At 43.3% G+C, this 21,697-nt stretch overlaps 1 protein-coding gene across 16 annotated transcripts in view; it reads left to right on the forward strand.

The window, feature by feature from the left end:
- RBMS1 (RNA binding motif single stranded interacting protein 1) overlaps positions 1-21,697 on the forward strand; it is a 239,176-nt gene that overhangs the window by 131,241 nt on the left and 86,238 nt on the right. For 8 of the 16 annotated variants that reach the window (XM_070070773.2, XM_070070770.2, XM_051849537.3 and 5 more), the window contains exon 2: positions 1,956-2,128. In XM_070070773.2, the coding sequence (XP_069926874.1) occupies positions 1,956-2,128 (173 nt within the window). Of the gene's footprint in view, positions 1-1,952; positions 2,129-21,697 lie in introns of all 16 variants that reach the window. The other 8 variants (XM_051849535.3, XM_051849539.3, XM_070070766.2 and 5 more) reach the window with 1 other exon arrangement.

Genomic DNA, 21,697 nt, shown 5'->3' on the forward strand with positions numbered 1-21,697 from the left:
TGGCAAGAAAAATAAAATATCTGCTAGCTCCATTGTGTGAGGTTGATAGAGTTCCGCTAAGAGGTGGGGCTGGCCATGACCCACGGCTTCTTCCTGGCTTCTCCGAGTCTCACCCTGTGTGTCTGTGTTTCGTCCGCCGACTGCCACAACATGGTGAGCCCTCTTGTGAATGGCAAACGGCGTGGTTTGTGTCAGTGATGGCTTCTCAGATGCTACTCCACCAAGCTTTCAGCTTCAGTCTTGTCTAGCTCTGTTTGCAGCTGCAAGTTCCCTGTGTCCATCAGAGGTTTGGACCAGGAGGCAAAGATATTACTTCCTAGCACCTTGGTTCTCACTGATGTGAAGAGTAGGGGAAATGCAGCTAGCAGTTGAGTGACTCCAGAGGGTGTCAAGTGTCACTGGTGGCAGGGCGAGGGAGAGGGAGCTTAGTCTTAGTATTATATCTAGAAACTGCCATCTTTAGCCCCTGGGGGAAAGGCAGTGGTGTGGAGAAAGGATATGAGTTCAACTACTTATTAAGGGCATGAATCAGATAGATTTGCTAGAATGTGAACTTAGGCAGGTTTTGTTCTTGAGCTAAGTCGTTCTGATGTTCTCAGTGCAAATTCAGCCTTCAATAAAATAGCACCTCTGCGTTTGTTGACTGTTTGTCAGCCCTTCTTCTACTGTACCTCCAAGAGGAAACCACTTTCGATATATTGGTCCTTGGGCTCCGATGATATCTCCATAAGGACTCTGGACAATGGGAAGCAGAGTCTGGAAGGCATAGGACCAGAAGAAATGGTTGCATGGCTAAATTCCGGGGATCCTAGTATGTGAGCGTGTTATGGAATCGGGATGATCGTGGCAGAAGCTGCGTGCAGGACCAGGAATTGATGGTGGGTAGCTGACAAGCGCAGCGAGGGTTCGTTTTTGAACTTGCCACTGTGGAATTATTTCATCTTCTGTATGTGTAGTTTTCTTGTCTGTGGTAGTAAAAGTTAAACTCTTACAACATGACATTTTTTATGGATTGTCTAGTGACTGTTTCATTTTATAAGTTCAAGTGGCTAGTGTGAGTGATGTCCTTTAGTGTGTTTGTTATTGAATGTGAGGTGAGAGCATTGCCATCCTGCTGCTGTGAGGACCCTGGGTTGTGTAGGAAGCTGAGCTGTCTCACTTCCTCAAAGTCACGGGTGTGGTGTGGGGTCAGAGAGCTGTGGCCTGGCTCCGCAGTTCACAGAGAATGATCCGGTGCACGTACAGTTTCAGACATTCTTCCTAGGTGGCTGCTGCTTGTAAAACCAGCCCAAGCCCTTGGTTTGCCAGCTTTACAAGAGCTGTGATGGTTGCTGCACGCACTGGGAAGCTTTCCAAAGACTCCAGCAGTCTTACAGGGGTTAAATTTCACAAGGTTGGCCAGAGTGAAAGGCAGCAGCCTGTCCCTCTAATCCAGGTGCCTCAAGGAAGTCCTGTGCCGCTCTTGAGAGGAGGGTGAAGTGCTTATTTGGGAATCTAGATTGAAATTAAGTTTCTTACACTCTACTTTTTTTGACAAATCATCTTAATAAAGTTAATCAGTGACACTCAATCAGTTGTTCTTCAGAATTTGGAAAGTTTTACAAAAGTCCAGTGTATCTAAATTACCATCATAGGACCTCATGCAATTTTGAATCTCAGTAGGTGTATTCCTTAAAATGTGTTAATGGGTTAATCCTGTACAAATTTAGTCGTATTTAAGGTACACCTAGAGTTCTTTTCTACTGAGTAAAATCCTGTTACTTTCACGTTGAAGGAGAGTTTGCTTGTGTTTTTTAGTAGAATGAGCAGATCTTTTGAAAGTGTAAATTAAAGTTGAGACAGCAGCGTGGTTCCAGGTGGTCTGCACTTGGGTCCAGACAGTGTCATTTTCCTTTGGCCTCTGCGTGGTGCTGGGGCCTAGCAAGCTAATGCTCCTGATCTTTGTTTTCCAGCAGTCTCTGGTCCCAGCCCACCCCATGGCCCCTCCCAGTCCCAGCACCACCAGCAGTAATAACAACAGTAGCAGCAGTAGCAACTCAGGATGGGATCAGCTAAGCAAAACGAACCTCTATATCCGAGGACTGCCCCCCAACACCACCGACCAGGACCTTGTGAAGCTCTGTCAACCGTAAGTAGTGGTTGTTCTTGTTGTTTCAGCTGCTGAATGTTTCCTGGGTCCTGTGATAGAGTGATGCAAAGCGTGCTATTGGAGAGGGTTAGGAGACAACGCTGTGGACCCTTAGTGTCATAGAGAAATGAATTTCCAAGGTCTTGGGCACTTAGTGGAAACATGAGCAGGGTGCTTATCTAACAAAATAATTCAATAGAATTCAACTTTATTGGAATTGGAGAAGTAAAATATGAATTAAAAAAAAAAAAAATCTGTGCTTAGATCGTTTTCAGGAGTGCTGATTTCTGGTGGACGTCTGGGGTCCAGTCTGTCCTCCATGAGAAACTTGAGCTGTCACTGTTTGTGAGAAAGGTGGCTAGCCAGCCAGCCTCATCCTATCTGCATGTGAAGGTCTTAGTTTCAGTGAGCTTGGTGCTAGTGTGTCTTGATGAGCACCAGTAGTTCCGTGGTCCCGGTTGTTCACCCTCACCTCTTTGGGAATAAGAACCACTTCCACCCTTTCCGAATCTTATGAAGAGATGTGTGTGTGACTGCATAAAGTTCTAAAGGAAATGTGCATTATATGCTAATGTTGTGGATGAATAGAATGTAAATTTGCTCCTTTACTGCAATTACATTAGCAGCTGAGAATGAAAGCACTAATTTAAATTACGGCACTAGCTGCACTGTATACAGCCATGATCATTGTGTAAAGACTAAAACCATCAAATGGCATTGAGCTATAAAAACCTACACATACAGCAGCACTTTTTGTTTGTCTGAAGACAATAATGGTCCTTTACAAAAGGAATTTTGCTTAACTGTGAGAACTGACTGACAGTGTTCCCTAGTCCCTGAAAGGTGTTCCCGTTGCAGAGCATCTCATTTCCCTGGCCTTGGGTAAAATGCGGATTCCTTACTTCTTTTATTTTTTTTTCTTTAAGGAAAAACATTCAAAACTAACTTGGGCGATTTTCCCAAATTGGAACTAAAAGTCACCCCGACCTTCTCTGAGGCATCAGTGGTAGTTTTTGCTTCATTTTGAAAGAGGAGGTGTAGGACAGTAGGTGGTGGCTCTTTAGAACCTGAAGAACTTTCTAGAAGGCTATTACTCCGAAACCTCTTGTTCCTTTCTCATGTCACCCTTTTGCTCAGCCCTGGTGGACTTGTGAGGCGATGAAATAATGGCCTGTGGTAGGGTCTACTCTGAAAGCAAGTCCAGCCCTTGGGGTTTATCCTGCCTGGTGAGAGGCAGTGGGAGCCCTGCCAGGCAAGCCCTGCCCTGCTGCAGCTGTTCAAGACCACAAATAGGCCTTTTGCTATCTTGTCTGCTGCTGGCCTTTCATTGGCGTCTTCTGATGCTTGTGCAGCATAATTACAGGTAGAAAGAGCGCCATAAAGTCTAAGGAGCTAAAAATATAACTTCATAGGAAACAAAAGAACGTTGCTAACTCCTGGATTCTTGAGGTGTACAAGTAGGGAAGAGGATTTCAAAAGACAAATTGTTCCTTAGCTAGTTTAGAATTATAGGAGTGTTGACATCAAGAATCAAGAAGACAGCGTTAAAAAAAAGCCCATAAAATAATTGAGTAATACCATGCTTTATGCACTCAATTGTATTCATATATTCAATTGAGAAATTGAACCAGTAATGTTTTTATTGAATCAAATCACATTTCAAGTGTGGTGGAAGAATATTTTATCATTTTTTGCCTCGAATATTGACTCCTTTTTTGTTATCGGTCTCTTTGATGTATATGGATTTTCTTAACTTGTATGAACATTGCTCTCTTTGCTGTTATCGATAGCAGCAGTAACTGTTTGCCACTCTGTCTCTTGTCGTTTACAAAGAAGTCTCTTACAAAATCTCAGTGCTGATATTAAACTCTGATGATAGTGTTTTTATGTGTATCGTACAAAATCAAGATGCAGCAAAAATAGCGAATTCTATCTCAAAATCTAGAAGCTTTATTCCATTTAATACAGAGAATCTAGTAATCACCGGATTTGACTTGCTGACAGTTTTCTGTCTTAGAATGTAGAGAAACCAAAAAAGGGCATTCCTGTTCTGGTCTTAATCATTTTCAATGAAGAATAGCTGGTTGGTGACATAGAAGTGACAGGAACCTTATGGGAAGGTGACTCATCCTACTGCTTAAAAAACCCAGTGGACCTAATTAGAGATTTTGGAAAAGTTAATATCAGGAACTTCTCAGAAAAGGTGGAATGTAAATCCCTGGCTCATCAAGAGAAACAAAAAAAAACATTTTAGAACCAAAAATTGGCATCGTAATTACAAACTGACCTGATGAGACTGAACTGGGGAGGGGCAGCACTTGAAACAAGAGGTTTGGCTCTCCAGGAGACCTGGGCCCAGTTTCATACAGTATGTGAAGTTTAAAGGCAAGTGTGAGGCAGACTTTGTGAGGCAGCCTGAGTTCCTGGTCCCACTCCCTGCTACTCCCTGCTTCCCATCCAGCTTCCTGTAGATTTGAGAACCAGCAGATGATGGTCCAAGTACTGGCTTTCTTTTCTCCCCTGTTGGAGACCTGGGTAGAATTCCTGGCTCAACTAACCCCAGCTGTTGTGGATATGGGGGGACGGGGGGGGGGGGGGGATGAAACAGAAGTGGAAAGTATTTCTCTTTCTTGCTGTCACTCTTACAGTGTCACTCTGCTTTTCAAATAAATATATTAACTTTCTTTTTAAAGAAAGGCAAATATATGAACATTTGAAAAAAACTAAAGAGAGAAATAAGAATTATTTTTTAAAACTCTGTGGAGTAGAACATAGGATACTTGATGTTAGAAAGAATAACATTGAGAAAGTAAGAAACTCATGGGCTGTTGCTGTGGTGTAGCAGATAAAGCCACCACCTGCAGTGCCGGCATCCCATAAGGGCGCCAGTTCAAGTTCCGGCTGCTCCACTTCCGATCCCGCTCTGCTATGGTCTGGGAAAGCAGTAAAAGATGGTCCAAGTCCTTGGGCCCCTGCACCCGTGTGGGAGACCCAGAAGAAGCTCCTGGCTTCTGGCTTCAGATCAGCACAGCTCCAGTTGTTGCAGCCAATTGGGGAGTGAACCAGCAGATGGTAGACTCCCTCCCTCCCTCCCTCCTTCCTTCTCTCTCTCTCTCTCTCTCTCTCTCTCTCTCTCCTTCTGTGTGTAACTCTGAATTTCAAATAAATAAGTAAATCTCAAAAAAAAAAAAAAAAAAAGAGAGAAACTCATGACACCAGGAGTGCAGCCCACCACAGTGGAGAGGATGGGAGTGTGTATAGGAGGGGACTCAGGCTGGAAGGCAGCCCCTTTATGTTGCTGTAGTAGGGAGATGAGCAGTGAGGATCAGACAGAGTGGTGACATTGGTAAGCATTGGGTAGTATAGATTCAAAGTAGATGCACTTGTAGGACCATTTAGTTTAACATTTTTATTTCAGAGACAGAGTATCTCTCATCTGCTAGTTTGCTTCCTAAGTACTCATAAGAGCTAAAGCTAGACGAGGCTGATTCTAGGAGCCAGAAATTCATTCTTGGTCTCCGTTGTAGGTGACAGAGACCCAACCGCTTAAGCCATCACCTGCTGCCTTCCAGGGTATGCATTAGCACATGCATCGGCAGGAAGCTGGGATGAGAGCAGAGTTGGGACTCAACACCAAGCATTCTAGTGTGGGCTACACATGTCCCTAGCAGTGTCTTCACTGCTGTGTCGTATAGCCATACCTTCTAGGAACATTTAATGGAAGAATCCCACTCATCCTACCTAAGTTCTAAAATTTGAAGCATGCATGGGAAATCTTGGGATCTCAGGACTTCCCCAGGCTGCTGCAGCTTGGCTCCCTGTTTCTAGAAGTTTATCTATTAGAGTGTACCTTTCTAGTGACACAAGTGACACAGCAAGTTGAGGAAGTGGAATGATCTGGGTAGCAGAAAGGACTTATCGGTTACCCCTTGACCTTCAGATATTCTTAATCCTCTCCTTCCTCTAAAAATCAAGCCAAACACACACTCCCATTGACTGTGCTTGTTTCACACGTGGTATTTGTCTAATACATGTTTTTTCAGGAAAAAGCTCATGCAAACGTCTCTGGCGAATTTTCTAGACGGATGAGTCTGGGGTTCTCGTTGCTTCCACTTTCTTGTCTCTGTAACTGTTTGCCTTTTACCTTCAGGGTCTCAGACAAAACTGCAGCTTCTGTGTCCACTCATGTCCACTCTCCTCTTGGCTCTTGGCTCTGCTGGTGTCTGTGTTTCCTTCTGGATCCCTCTAGTCGCATCCTCTCGGCTTTAGTCTCCATTCCTGTCAATTTTCTACACATTTTCCTTCTGAATATTTTATTTGTACTTCAAAATCAATATTGCCAGCTCTCTCTTAATGCTTTCACTTTTCCAGATTTAGTCTCTTAAACTTGAAACGTGGGAGCAGTCCTTGTCTGCTTCCTGTTGTCGTCTCAGGCACCAGGTCCCCGTGGATGCCGCTTTGGCCTGTCTACCTTTTTTCTCTGTCCCTGTTCCCTAGAGTGGGGACAAGGGAGAGCGAATTGCTCCTGCTGCTGCCTACAGTTCTGTCCTCCAGGAGCCTGTGCCGTTGAACAGTTGTGACAGCGTATAGAGGTAATGACCCATTGTCTTCAAAGGTTCCACATCTGGCTTATAAGATCTTCCAAGTCAGGGCTGCGGGAATTTGAAATTGCACTTATCAGTCTCAGTGCGAGGCAAATACCCAATTCTCTGACACTAGCCCACCACATGGCCCCCACGTTGCATATTTCAGAAAGTTTCTTGAAAAATGAAGTTAAGCATAAGTTTGGGGGAAAATATATTTTGAAATCTATGCCTAGATTTTTGATAGTATCCGTTTTCTGAGAACTTGTTGAAGTCCTCTCTCAGCAAACGTAAGGTTGTGATCAGGATTAAAGCGAGTAATACTATATAAGTAAAGCAACTGGTGCCCTGCCTGGAACGCAGTTGTCACTGAACAAGTATGGGTCCCTCTCGCCCTACTCCTTTGCACCTCTGAATCCTAACTACTCAAACAAGCTTAAATTACCTCTAGCCTTACATTTAAAAGTAAGAAAAAATGCCACCTGCCAGATTTTGATTTTGCAAGCCGGGGAAGCCAGGGAATTAGGTTATGTGAACATACTTTCCATTTTCTTCTCCCTTGGGCCCTTGGTTTGGTACTTACGAAAGAGTAGTTTGAGCCTCCCACGGCCACCCAATACATTCCTGTCAAAGTAGCTATTACAGCACGCAAAGTCTTCCGTGCCATCCAGGCTCCCTCTCTTGTAGGTTAAAAATAGTGTCTATGCAAGGCTTGGGCCACAGCTCTTCTTGATTTGCGGTGGGAGCAGAGGTGTGTGAGTCTCTTGGCTGGGGCTGGGCAGCTTCAAGATGCTGGTAGTTGTGATAGTCATATGAAAAAGTCCGCTAGCACAGTGTATGGCAGCTTGCTTGACAGGAGGAAGGTTTATGATATTAAAACACAAGGAGGTTCTATTCCCTCTCACTTTCTGAACCGATGCTCCGTGCACAAGTTTCTTTTCATTCAGTAGATTTCTAATTTGTTTCAAGAACAGTAAAAGAAAGTGAAATTAAACCTAGTTTATGGTATGAGAACCTGTTACTAATTAAAAGAAAGTGTTTCTGAAATATAATGTTTCCCTGGTTGCAATATCCAATACATTTTTATTTCCTTACATTTGTTTTCTGTTCTCTGCAGGTTTACCCCATTCTTTTGAACACAATAAAGATTGTAAGAGGTGAAGCAGAAAAGCACCACAGGTCAGCATAGGTAGACATAAGCAACCAAGCTTAACTTAAGACAGAATGAAGTCAGAGTTACCATCAGTGCCTTATTCTGGGAGAACGCAGGTAACCTTGACTCTCATGTGGGAAGATTGGGTTAGCTTTTAGGGAGAAGTTGACAAGGATGCCCTGCTAAGTCCTTGGCCTTAAAGGACAAGGAAAATTTCATGAACAATGAAATAGTGTCCTTCAGGCCTCAAGAACAGCCCAGAGGCTTGAGAATGCTTGCATGTTAAAAAAAAAAAAAATTAAAAAAAACACAGGGAAAAAGGCTTCTGGGTGCATCAGTGGCGTCCAGCAGTTGTTAATCTGGTCTCCTGGTGACCAGCTTGGAGACCGTGGGTATGGAGGAAACAGTGGAGATGCAGGTTGGAAGATATTTTTAGCATCTTGAATTAAGAAGCTCAGGGGTTTTTGAGTTTATCCTTTGGGTACAGAGAAGCTAGCCATGGGGTGGAGGAAGAGAAGAATTCATCTCTTTTCTTGCTCTCACAGTGCAGTTCTGACAAAAGTGGCAAGGCTGGCTTGGAGAAGGAGGAGACGTGCATGGCTGAGAGATGATGCGGACCCAGGGATGTGATAGGAATGGAAATGGGAGAGGAAACCCAGGAAACAGGGGAGGGGGTTACACACGGGAACAGTGGTTCTCCAGCATGATTAAAAGTGACTGGAGCATTTTCCCTCTCCATACAGAGAAGACTCAAGTTGCAGTAGTAGAGGCAGCAGGGGAAAGGCATCGACTCAGGGGTTTTCTCTTGCACCCTGAACTTTGGCCTCTTCCTGTGCTCCTGAGATCCCCCCCCCCCCACCATGCTGTTATTTGTGGTTCACACAGATAAGGCCACTTAACCCAGAATGCTTTTCTGAAGCCATTAGTCTGCCATTAGTCTGTCCCACTGATTTTATTAGTTTATTGTTTGTTTTTGTTTGTGGAACACTGATTTGTAAGATAATATTTTTAAGTTGTTTTGATTGTCGTAAGAAATTAGGGCAACTAACAGGAAAATGGGCAACTTGAAATGGTTGTTTTATTTCTCCATGTATCACCATTTAGCTCTGTAATGCTAAGATAGTCAGGTTCATTAAATGGTCCACCTGCCAACGGGTTTTTTCTTCTGACCTGGGTTTCAGTGACCATCCTTTCTTGTCCATCTTGAGTGATTAGGCCCATGGCTGCCATGATTACTAGTGTCATAATGAACAGCAAGTGATTGTGTTGTGGCCACTTGGATGTTTAAGTTTGCTTTGTAGCCATTTGAATTTTTAGATTTTAAAAGGCACTGAAAACTATGGTGAATTTTTTTAAAGATTTATTTTATTTATTTGAAAGAGTTACAGAGAGAAGTAGAGAGAGATAGAGGTAGGTCTTACATCTGCTGGTTCACTCCCCAGATGGCTGCAACGGCCAGAGCTGGGCCGATCTGAAGCCAGGAGCCAGGAGCTTCTTCTGGGTCTCCCACGCGGGTGCAGGGGCCCAAGGACCTGGGCCCTCTTCCACTGCCTTCGCAGGCTGTAAGAGAGAGCTGGATCGGGAGAGGAGCAGCCAGGACTAGAACCGGTGCCTGTATGGCATGCCAGCACTTCAGTCCATGGCATTAACCCACTGTGCCACAGTGCTGGCCCCTATAGTGAATTTTTTAATTATCAGATTTCTTTGAAGGACAGAGACAGAAAAAGAAAAATTTATACTGGAAATATAGAATAGTGGAAAAATAGTTCTTTCATTGTGTCCCTTTTCAAAAAATAGTCTTTGTTGACTGGAAAAATTTTTTTAATCTTCACAAAATGAGAAGCTAAGATGATGAGTTTTCCATGGCTAATCATAGAAAATACATGCCAGTTTTTTGTTTCTACTACCATTATATGTGTCTTACTCATTTACATATTTTATTTCATAAATAATGAAATTTCTTTTAAGTTCCATATGTTTTTGTCCTATAAAGCAGTTAATTTTTATCCTCTCAAAGCTTCTTTCCAAATTGGTATACTAGATTCTTGGTACACAAAATACAAATAGAATGGTTTCTGGAACTTGACTTGTTCCTATTATTGCCAGCAAAATAGGATGACATGTAATAAATAACACAAAGAGGGCTTAGAACAAGGAGCTTGATCATTTTGCAGAAAAGCGTGATCTAACATATGAAGTTTTCAGACTTTGTCTCATCCTTTAAAAAAAGGAATTCCAATCTATTGAGGCCAAATGTTGAGTCATTAGTTGCAGTTTAACTCTCTCCTCGTAGACCAGTAAGTATTCCAGTAAGTTGAAGAGTTTGCATTTGAAACAAGACAAATGCCTTATCTTTGATTGTTTTTAAGAAAATGTCATTTATTTGAGGAGCAGAGTGACAGAATGAGAGGGAAAGACAGAGAAGTCTTCTGTTTCACTCCCCAAGTGCATGCATCAGGCAAGGCTGGGCCATACTAAAGTCGGGAGCTTGAAACGCTATGTGGGTCTCCCTCATGGGTGACAGGGACTCAAGCACTCGAGCCATAATCTGCTGTCCCGCAGGAGCATCAGTGAGAAGCCGAAGCGGGAGGAGGGGCAGGGCTGGAACCCAAGCACTCCAGTGTGGATGTTAAGCATCCCATGTGGCTTACTCCATTCTGTCACAATGCCGGATCCTTTCTGATCCCCTCCCAAATAGATGTCAAAGCAGAGTTGAGAGTTTGGGATCAACAGGATATTTGATTGAGTCGTCTTCGCATTCATCTCTCTGGAAAGCCACAAAGAGAATCATTTTCTTGATCCTGTTGGTTGCTCTAGTTCCCTTGATACGGAGGAATCCTGGCACTTTAAAGAAATGCTATTAACTCTTTGGTGGAGTAGCTTAAGCAGAATCTCTTATCAGAGTGCCAGTTCCAATCCCAGCTACTGTGCTTTCCATCCTGTTTGCGGCTGACGCATTTTCTGGGAGACAACAAGTAATGGCTCAAGTACTTGAATCCCTGCCAATCTGTAGGCTTTGAATTCCACGCTCCTGGCTTCAGCCTGGCCCAGCCCTGACTGTTGCAGATATTTGGGGAGTGAACCAGCACATGGAAGATTCTCTGTCTCTATGTCTGTCTGTCTCCACACCCCACTCTGTCCCTCTGCCTCTGCCATTCCAATAAATAAAAGAAAACCTTTTAAAAGAGTGAAAAGAAAAATTTTCAAAGTGCTTTATGTATAGTGCAAGGGTACTTTAAAAGTTTGTGAAGAACTGGAATTAAAAGGTGTTTATTTGGTGCTAAAAAACGTGATGTCCATGCCTGTGGGTGTCTTCAAAAAGCTAATGGAAAAATGCATATCAGAATAACCTGCATGGATTTCAAAAACTTTTGCACTACTAAATAAATTTACCTTTTAATTACATTTTTCTTATGAACTTTGTAAAGTACCCTTTGACATGCAAAAGTATAAGCTGAAGACTTTTTGGAAACCCCAACGTTTCACAGAATAGTTTTAGGATGAAGAATTCCCCATGAAATAAATAACTGCTTGCTGAGAGAGAACCATACCCCTTACACCTCTGCTCTTCAGCTTTGTCCTTAAAACTGTCAGCTGCAATTTGCAAACATTACAGTATTTAACCCACTCCTGAGAGTTGCTGCATTCCCCAGCAGAGCAAAGCCTCATGGATCTAAGAAGCCCAGAAGATGGGCCATGCTCCCTCACTGGCAGCAAGATTCACCTCCCTCTGCTTAGAGTGCCCACAACTCCAGTACCTGCTGTAGGAAAATGAAAACGGACTGCAGGTCAGGGATTTCAGGGTCCGCATGAGTGGTTGGAACCTCAAATGTTAATTATTACCACCACCTACTATATGCATGCCGTGGATATTTTAGTAGAAACGTCTCAGCGATGTCTGTTTTCTAATTTATTCCCAGTGTAAAATGTGCTGGCACGCACAGCTGTTTTGGTATTTAGCCTCCGTATTGTCAGTGACCTTTTTCCTAAGGATGTCTTTTTGCTATTCCGAGGCGTGATCACGAGCCGTTCTCTTGTCACGGCCAAACTCTGCACACTCTGTCGGCAAGTCATTTTTGATATCAGCCATCACAGAAGTTAATTGGAAAGCCGGGGCTGAAAAGAATGATCATAACCACAAGAAGTTTTCTAAAAATCTTGTCCTCCCTTTCCGTGAGTGCAGGTGGTATTTACTGTATCTCCATCCCTTGCTCCTAGATTTGAACTATGGATTTCTGTAGCAGAAGTTCAGAGGTGTTAGCTGCTATACAAAGGTGAAGGTAGACTACCAGAAATAATGGCCTCTAAAATCTTCATTTGGCAGTTGTCCTTGGTTTTATTTAGAATTCCCTTATTGCAGTACCATGAATTTCAGAAATTTACAACCCTCTCCTTTGTCTTTCCCCTTCTTCCATTCGTATTAACTTTATGCAAAGAAAGGCTGTATAATGTAACATCTATGCTAGGAGCTGACATTTCATCTATTGCTTCCTGAGTGCCAGCCACAATGCCAAGTGTTTTATCATTTAATCCTTAGAACAATTTTATGGGTAATGTTATCCCCCTGTCAAAGATGCACTTGGGAGAGATTTTTCAATATGGCTGGTGACAGTGGAGCCGAAAGTCCAGCTCAGACAATCTGTCCCTCCTGAGCTACTGCTTCCCAGGTACAGTCTGGATGCAGTTCATTATCTTCCTCCTCCTCCTCCTCCTCCTCTCATCAGCAGCCCTGGTCCTCCATTTACCACATGCTACAAAGATGCATTTCTCCAGGATTCTAAAAGAGATACTCAGCCATGATAGATTTAACAGGATTTTGTAGAGAAATTAACGTTGAAGTCCAGTTGAGTGGCCAGTAGAATCAAGAGCTCAGAGGAAGGGCAGAAGGAGAGAGGAGAATCCATGTTTCCTGACAGCTAACAAAGTAATTCCTTTTAGTATAGTGGATTGTATGCAGCTTAGCTCCTGAGTAACTTGTCTGTATACAGCTCTCCAAAATTGCACAGTACAGAGAACATATGTAATGTCATTTGCCTGGTGTTGGAGAGGGTTTGTGCATATACTAAATGAAAAGTTTTTTAGGTGTCACTGACATAAATCTTCACACTGCTTTAGAAAATAATGGCCATTTACGAACATTATAATTATACTCTGAGTATAAATCTGATGAGGCCACTTTTGGCAAGAAGTAAAAGGTAAATCCCATTTTCATCTAATTTAATGCATATTTGTTAAGCATTATACCAGTGATTTTTGGTAGATACTGCCGTAAGAAAGACACATTTTCTACCTTGAAACAGGTTTTTGTCTTCTGTAGGGAATGAACTCCACACCTAAGGTGGATCAGAATGTGAGAGGTTGGAAAGTGCCCCCCCCGAGAAGATAAGTGATAGAAATTCCTCCTGGCTTGCCCTTCAGGGAATGTGGAATAGAGGGTGGGTCCAAGGACAAGATGACTCAAAGATGATTGTAACATTTGAGTCTCAGAAGCTGGAAGTTCAGTATCCTTAACAGATATGCAGGTCAGGAAGGAGAGCTTATTTTTATTCTTGCCTGGAAATGCTCATCCACTCTCAGGGGAAACCTTTCAAATTTAGTGTTTGTCTGCTTTATGAGCCTGTGTACTTTTGGGATAGCTGTTGAAAGGAAAGAAGTAGTACATCAATTCCAGACTGGTGAATCTTCCCTCAAAAGACAGACCAGCAATTAAACATATTTGTCAGCTGGAGTAGGTGACCTAGTCATTCGTTCCTCGTTGACCATTTGCAGTGCATGTGAACCTTTCAGTGGAGATGGTCTTTATGGTCATCATTGAGAAGATCTGTATTCTTCTCCAACATTATTTTCCTAAAATTTTAGAGTTCACTGTTAGGGGTTTAAGCTTTCTTCTAAATTGGTTTTTGTTTAATGAAGTGCTTTGCAAGTCCCTTGATTAGAATCACTTGGCTTTAAACAGGAGCTTTTTGGAGACAGGTTTTGTACGAAAGCCATGGACTGAGTGGGAGGAGAGGAAGATGGGTTTCCATAAACGGGGTATCTAGAATTAGCGAGGAAGCAGACTCATAACACAAACAGTCCTGACCAGGCTCCTAGCACTGCCAGGGATGTGGGCTTTCCTCCTGGCTGGCCCAGGACCACTGCTCTTCCTGGTTTTTCCCTTCATGTGGTAGTAGCTTCCTGCCTTTATTAAGTCCCATGTCAGTGAGAGAACCAGGACGGGAGACCAACTTTTTTTTTGGCTATCAGTGTTTTCCTGAGTAGTTTTAGATTTCCAAGTTTACAAAGGAACTTTGAGGTGGAGTAAGGCATGTTTCTTTAAAGATGAAGTAAAACCATTTGTAGTCCTACAAAACAAACTGGACCTGCATGCACATTCGCCTAGGAGTGCCTGTCTTTTCCAAGAGTATCTGCAAAATGTTTCATCTTTACCTATGAATCCAGGCCATACACTATGAAATTATTGTCAGTGCCTTGGGGAGGTAAGGTCTAACTTTTGCTCCAATTTTTAGTCTACTTCAATGACCATGTGTAGCTAGCTAGATAATATCTTGTTTCTTGGATTTTTTCCCCCTACTATCCCTTTATTCATTCTCTTTTGTTGAGGTTTGACAGCATGCAATTAGCTGTTAAAAGCCTTACTTTCTTAATCTGGGTTCGGTGTTTTCTAGCAAAAAGAATTTTAACATTTAATTACAGTGGATTAAACTTTTTTCATCTCTAGTCTGAATTACAGAACTTTACATCTCTTCTGGTCCTGTGGCTGTTAACGAGGAATGCCCACCAGAGGTGAACCTTGCCTGCCCAGACCCTTCTGTTTGGTCCTGAGACAGAAGACTCGGAGACGCACAGGCGGGTAGGATAGCGTGCACTTGTGGTGAGGAGCCCAGCCTCACAGCTTGCCACCCGGCTCTACCACTTGCTTGAGCAAATTTCTCAACCTCTCCTTGCCCCAGTTTCCACACCTGTAAAAACAGGATAATAATAGTGCCTATAACACAGGTTCTTCTAGGGACTAAATGGGTTAATATAAAACACTCCAAACATTTCTTGGCACATGCTACTATTACTGGTATCATTATATGTTTTTAAAAGCTTCTCAGGAGATTCTGATGTTCAGTCTCAGTTCACAGCTTCTGTTTTGGTCTTTTCGTGTTATAATTAAGTAGGCTAAGGCTCACTAGGGGTTAAATGGCCTTCTTGGAGTCACAGACTGGGAAATGGCAAACTCGGAACTAGATTCCCTGTCTCCTGAAACACTCACCTATTTGGGTTTGTGTAAATTACAAATGCATAAACTACTGTGCACTCTGCTCCTCTTAATCATGAATATGAAATTTCTGCACTTTGGTTTCTTGCCAAAGAACTTATTCTTTCCACTGCCTTGCTCTTGTCAAAAGCTGTTATAAGAAATCACATTTATGAAGAATTGCCTAAAAGATTTGGAGTCCATTATTTATTCCAACTTTGTCATGATACACACAGAAAAGAATAATATTTATGGTGCATTATGTTGGTATTGCATTAGATTATATTGCATTATTGCCAGTGAACAAGGCTGCTCACTGCTGGAGGTGACAGGCTCCACCCAGTCTCTGAGGTTGATGGGATCAATATCTCTTCACACCTGAAATGGAAGTACTTCAGCAAGCTATTGTTCTTTTGATTTTTTTTTTTAAGTAGAACAGCCCTTTAATCAATGAAGTCTTTTTTTTTTTAAAGAATTATTTTATTTACTTGAAAGATTGAGTAAAAGAGAGAGAGAGAACCAGAGAGAGAGAGAGCCAGAGAGAGAGAGAGAGAGAGATCTTCCTTTCTGGTGGCTCATTCCCCAAATGACCACAACTACCAGAGCTGAGCTGATCTGAAGCCAGGAGCTTCTTCCAGGTCTCCCATGCAGGTGCAGGAGCCCAAGGACTTGGGCCATCTTCTACTGCTTTCCTAGGCCATAGCAGAGAGCTGGATCGGAAGAGGAGCAGCTGGGACTAGAATTGGTGCCCATATGGGATGCCGGTGCTGTGGGCTGGGGCTTTAACCCAGAACCATGATTACATAAACAAATGTTTAAAAGATAATATTTTTAAATTATGTATTTTATAAATGCAAATTTACAGCACTTAAGAAATTGATCAGAGAGAAGTCATTTGGTTTTGATTAACTCAGAAATTTGAGATAAGGGCTCCTGGATGACTGGAGCAGAACAGAATCAACATTTCTAATTTAATGTATCTAAGTATCTTAGTATCCTCTTAAATTATTCTGATCCAAAAGCTGCAAATAACCAGAATTTGTTTTTGTGTCACTGTTAAAATCCTAATAATACACCTATGCCTCACGATAGATACAAAAGTCAGATTCCAAGCACCTAAGACTTAGAATCAGTACTGTCAGTGATATCACTTGACCGTGACTCACCATGGTAGGTAGATTACTGTTGTACAAGTGGCTGTTAGATCATGGTGAGGATGTGTGCCAACTAGTTGAACCTGCTCTTGGCCTTGCATTTGAGTGTAATGTGTGTGTGTAGGTCGTTTGTACAACTTTATGCAAATGGACATGCACAGACTAGAATTTCCAGAAGAATACCCACACAAAGTTACAACTTTCCTAATCAGTGACTCATTTTTAAGTTCACATATGCCCAAAGAGGTGACAGGAAACACGTTTGTCCAGTGTCCACCCTTGAAGTGGCTTAATGTAGATGTCATCAAGTTTGTTCAAATTTGCTATGTCATATACAAGGGTACATCAGAATGCTCACAGAAAATGAAGTTAAAATATGCATTTTCTGTGAATTTTTTGAAGACCTTTCATGTTCAGTTGCATTTCCCATTGATTGTTTTTTAACTTAAAGCTAAGAATTAACGTTCCAATGGAAAATTGAAGCACTCCCTAAGCACTTGTTTGGAGTCTGATCCAGCAGCCACTGCTGTAGGGAATATGGATTTTATCCCCGCACTTGTATATTACCGACACAGCCCTCTGCCTTTGCAGAACTTCAGCCTGCATGGGTTGCTGGTGCTGCAGGCCTTCATTTAACCAGGCTTTGCACACAGGATGTGGCCCCTGGGGAGACTCACAGGAGGAAGCTCCTGGCCCCAGCACTGTGAAAACAGAAATTCTATGGAGCCCATAGTTTATTCCACTGGACACTCAGTTTTGTAATTGTTTGCCCTTCTTACTCGGACTACTAGAAAGTTCTGCGTTGACTTTGCATTCCGCATTGCCATTTCTGTGGAATCACTCTGTGATTCACAAATGTATGGAGTAACTCTGCCTCTGGGTTTATTTTCCCTTCACCTGGAACTCCCCATGTGTTTCTGACTTGGGCTGTTACATATATTTTTGCCAAGCAGCCTCAAACTTTTGGGGGGAAGAAATATAAATAAATATTTCCCATGTGTTTTATTTGACTAACCCCTCTTCAAATCACAGTTCAAAGAATGTTGCATGATCATCTTCTTGGTCAGTTTGTCCACTCACTACTATCCATCTTTAAGGTGGCTGACTTGAAAGAGCTGATAAGTTGGATGTCTAGTGGCATTTCCATTGGGAAGGAAAGTCTGCACCCAGTCTTAATGACCCTACAAGGACATAGGTGTTTGCACAACAGCTTCCTGGACTGTGATAAATATTAAAATCCGTGAATACTCACAACTGTGATTTCCAGCAACCTTTACTTGATTGTAGTGAAAGAAAAGATTTGTTGTTGCTATTGTTGTTGTTTTTTAATGGAATTTTTCCTATATTCATGTTCATTTTGGCCCTGAATGAGTTGCCCCCCCCCCCTTTTTAAATGCTTAAAGCCAGGAATTATTGAGCAATTTCTCTGGATATCTGTTTTAGCTACAGAAATTTGTTTTACCTATAGTTTTCATTTTTATTTATTTATTTATTTGAAAGGTGGAGAGAGAAAGAGATCTCTTCATCTGCTAGTTTACTTCCCAGGTGCCTATGATAGCTGGGGTTGGGTCAAGCCAAAACTAGGACATAGGAAACTGCATCCAAGTCTCCTACATGGGAGCCATGGAGGGCCATCTGTAACTTGGGCCGTCATCTGCTGCCTCCTAGATTATGCATTGGCCGGAAGCTGCATTGGAAGCAGAGGCAGGAAAGTCTGAGACACTCTGATGGGGGTGCAGCATCCCAGATGGTAGCTGAACCCGCTGTGCCATAGTGCCCCCATCTGTGCTTTGCCGGCTTCCACATCTCACTTTAAAGTTGTTGGCTCCACCTGTAAAGCTCCTGTGGGCTGAGTTCCTGATAAATTCCTTCATCTGTTGTCCGCCTTGAGCTTGAAGAAACATTCTTCTGGAAATAGCGTCTCACATGCTGTTAATTAGTTTTTTCTGCCCCAGTCCCCGCTTTCCCTCTCTTTTTGGATGTCTGTTGGAAAAGCACCAGCCTTTACCCGGCGTGCATAGGTAGTGATAATACACAGATTATGAGGTCTTCAGGATTGTTTTTCCTTCTTTTTAGGGTTCATTTATGCCTCAGCCTTGTTTTGTGTATGTAATGGTTTTCCCGAGCTCTGAGGCTACCAGATGGAGGTCTCCTACGTGGGTCCCCTGCAGACACATGTCCAGAGCAGAAAGTGTAATGCCACATTGATGGGAAGTGAGGAGGTGACATTTCACAAGGGATCTGGACCTGCAGCTCACCAGGCAGGCTTTCCTCCTGTTACTTTCTAAACCTCTGAGCAGCACGATCCCCAGGATGCTCGCTGGGTGTGTCGCAGCCCCAGCATGTCTCTGCAGGTTGCAGCCTGAGGTGAGCCATAAAGATAAGCATCTTGGGACGTGGGCCTGAGATCTGTACACCCTGCTGCTGCCCGCATCTGCAGGAAATGTACAAGTTGGACTATCTCCGAAGGCAAGTCCTGGCCTACTGACCCCAAATACTTTTTTCACTTAGACTTTCTTACGTCTTACAATGACCGCAACAACTGTGTTGCCTGCCCCTTCTTCCCATAATCTGACTTCTCCCCGAACACACACACTTCATTCCAGCCAGCCTAGTGGAATTCTTTTTTTTCTCTCTCTCTCTTTTTTTTTTTTTTTTTTACGACAGGCAGAGTGGACAGTGAGAGAGAGACAGAGAGAAAGGTCTTCCTTTTCCGTTGCTTCACCCCCCAACGGCCACTGCAGCCAGCGCGCTGTGGCCGGCACACCGTGCTGATCCGAAGCCAGGAGCCAGGTGCTTCTCCTGGTCTCCCATGCAGGTGCAGGGCCCAAGGACCTGGGCCATCCTCTACTGCACTCCCAGGCCACAGCAGAGAGCTGGACAGGAAGAGGAACAACCAGGACAGAATCCGGTGCCCCGGCTGGGACTAGAACCCGGTGTGCCGGCACCGCAGGTGGAGGATTAGCCTAGTGAGCCACGGCGCCAGCCCTCTCTCTTTTTTTAAAGGCTTATTTATTTATTTGAAAGGCAGAGTTACAGAGAGGCAGAGGCAGGGCGGGGGATGGGGTGTCTTCCATCTACTGGTTCACTCCCCAGATGTCCACAACAGCTGGAGCTGCACTGATCCGAAGGCAGGAGCTTCTTCCAGATCTCCCAGGTGGGTACAGGGGCCCAAAGAGTTGGGCCATCCTCTGATGCTTTCCTAGGCCATAGCAGAGAGCTGGATCAGAAGTGGAGCAGCTGGGACTTGAACCAGCGCCCATATGGGATGCCAGCACTGCAGGCAGTGGCCTTACCTGCTATGCCACAGTGCCAGCCCCCAGCCTACTGGACTTCTTAAGCTTTCCTGAGCCCACCAGGCCTGTTTTGCCATCCTCTCGCATCATTGCTTTTCTTTTTGATACCTGAATTGCTCCCCCCAGGGTCCCCTGACTCACTTCCTCATGTGTCTCAGGTATGCTCAAGGGCCACTTTCTCAACTTACCTACCTTGGCCACCCTTTAAAAACTCAGACCCGTCTCTCCTTCACCTTGGTACTCTCAGTCTCACATCTTTTCCTTGTATCTAATTATCATGATGCCACTCTGTAACCCTGTAAGCTACTGTGTAATTTTCTTATTTTTGCATACTTATTACCAGCAGATGCCCATATGTATCTTTGAAGGAATGAACAAAATACTGCTTTCAGTGGCACAAAGGAAGGCTAAGGTGTGAGCCCTAATCCCTAATTACAGAAACATTGTTGTCTTGAAGGCCAAACTCAGCACCTGTTCCTGGGGTCCATATGTGGGAACTTCAGAAAGTTCATGGAAAAATGAAAGTCAAAGGTAAGTTTATTTTGGTGCAAAAATTTTGAAAGCCATGCATAGTTCTTTCATAATACCCATTTTCCATGAATTTTCTGAGGATGTTACATATGCATGGATTTCAAAAATTTTTGCACTGAAATAAGCTTACCTTTTTTTTTTTAAAGATTTATTTATTTATTTGAAAGTCAGGGTTACACACAGAGAGAAGGAGAGGCAGAGAGAGGGAGAGGAAGAGGTCTTCCATCCGCTGGTTCACTCCACAATGGCCATAACTGCGCTGATCGGAAGCCTGGAGCTTCTTCCAGGACTCCCATGTGGGTACAGGGGCCCAAGGACTTGGGCCATCTTCTATGTATTCCCAGGCCATAGCAGAGAGCTGGATTGGAAGTGGAATAGCAGGGATTCCAACTGGCACCCATATAGGATGCTGGCACTGCAGGCAGTGGCTTTACCCACTACGCCACAGCGCCGGCCCCATAAGCTTACCTTTTAATCACATCTTTTTCAGTCAACTTTGTAAAGTATCCTTGGATTTCTATCACACGCTTTCTCCTTCCCTCTCTCTTCCTCTTTTTTCTTCCTTCACTGAGGTGAGCAACTAAAGTACCAGTGAGTGCGGATCCTCAGTGCTGGAGCAGACTGGTCAAAATGAAGGCTTCACACTTGCTGTCTCCTCCCCTGTGGCACATGTTTCTCCCTCTCGTCCTGTTTTTCCATCTATTTATTGTTATCTAACTATGTGTATGTTGGTAACACATCATGCATTTTTTTATAATAAGGCAAGCTACAAATAAATCCATTAAAAATGGTAAATAAATAGCCAGCTACTCTAAGCCTCCAGCTCTTCCTTGGTGACGTCAGCAAATTGAACCAGAGATCAGGAATAAACAAGTAAGCGGCCATGCACTGCCTCGTTTCCTCTCTCCAGGCAGGATTGCTAATACATAGATGAGAACACTTTCCTGCTGGGCCTGGCTGGGCCTCAGAATCCTTCCCTACACAACATGACTGCTAGCAACTCAGCAGAACTGGCACGCACGAGGAAAACTGTATGAAACTCTTGACAGATTCCTTCCATCTCTGTGGTCCAAGGAAAGGAGAAATAAAGGCTTATTCTGTGTCTTCCTAGGGACCTGGAGCCTTGCTGCTTGAGATTTTTTTGATATGAAGTATCTTTGCATGAAAGATTAAGAAAAATGTATCTTCTAGTATAATCAAGAAATAGGTTATACTAATTAATTAGATTTTCAAATTATAGGCTTTTACCTTATATATCTTACACGACTTGCTGATTGTCAAAGCCTAGAGATGCATGTTCTTCTCGTGATTCAGGTTACACTTAACACTTGGACTGTTTTCATCGTTAGGACCAGTTATCAGTGACCTGCGCTCGTGCTGAGGAGCTGTTTATGATAGAGTTGTCAGTCAGGTGCTTCATCTCCAGGGCGCTTGCTGTGTTTGATCAGTGCTGGTTGGCAGTCATTAGACAGGTTCTTCAGGCTCAACCACTGAAGAGAAGTTGGGGACTTAAGACAGTCGACCTCTCTTAATATCGTTTCGTCCTTGCCTCAGTTTCGCCTTTGTCCTGTGTTCCTTGCCACCAATTTTTTTTTAAACCTTTATC

This window comes from Oryctolagus cuniculus, chromosome 3 (assembly GCF_051225735.1).
Source record: "Oryctolagus cuniculus isolate XC-2025 breed Fujian yellow rabbit chromosome 3, ASM5122573v1, whole genome shotgun sequence".
In the NCBI taxonomy this organism is placed as follows: Eukaryota; Metazoa; Chordata; class Mammalia; order Lagomorpha; family Leporidae; genus Oryctolagus; species Oryctolagus cuniculus.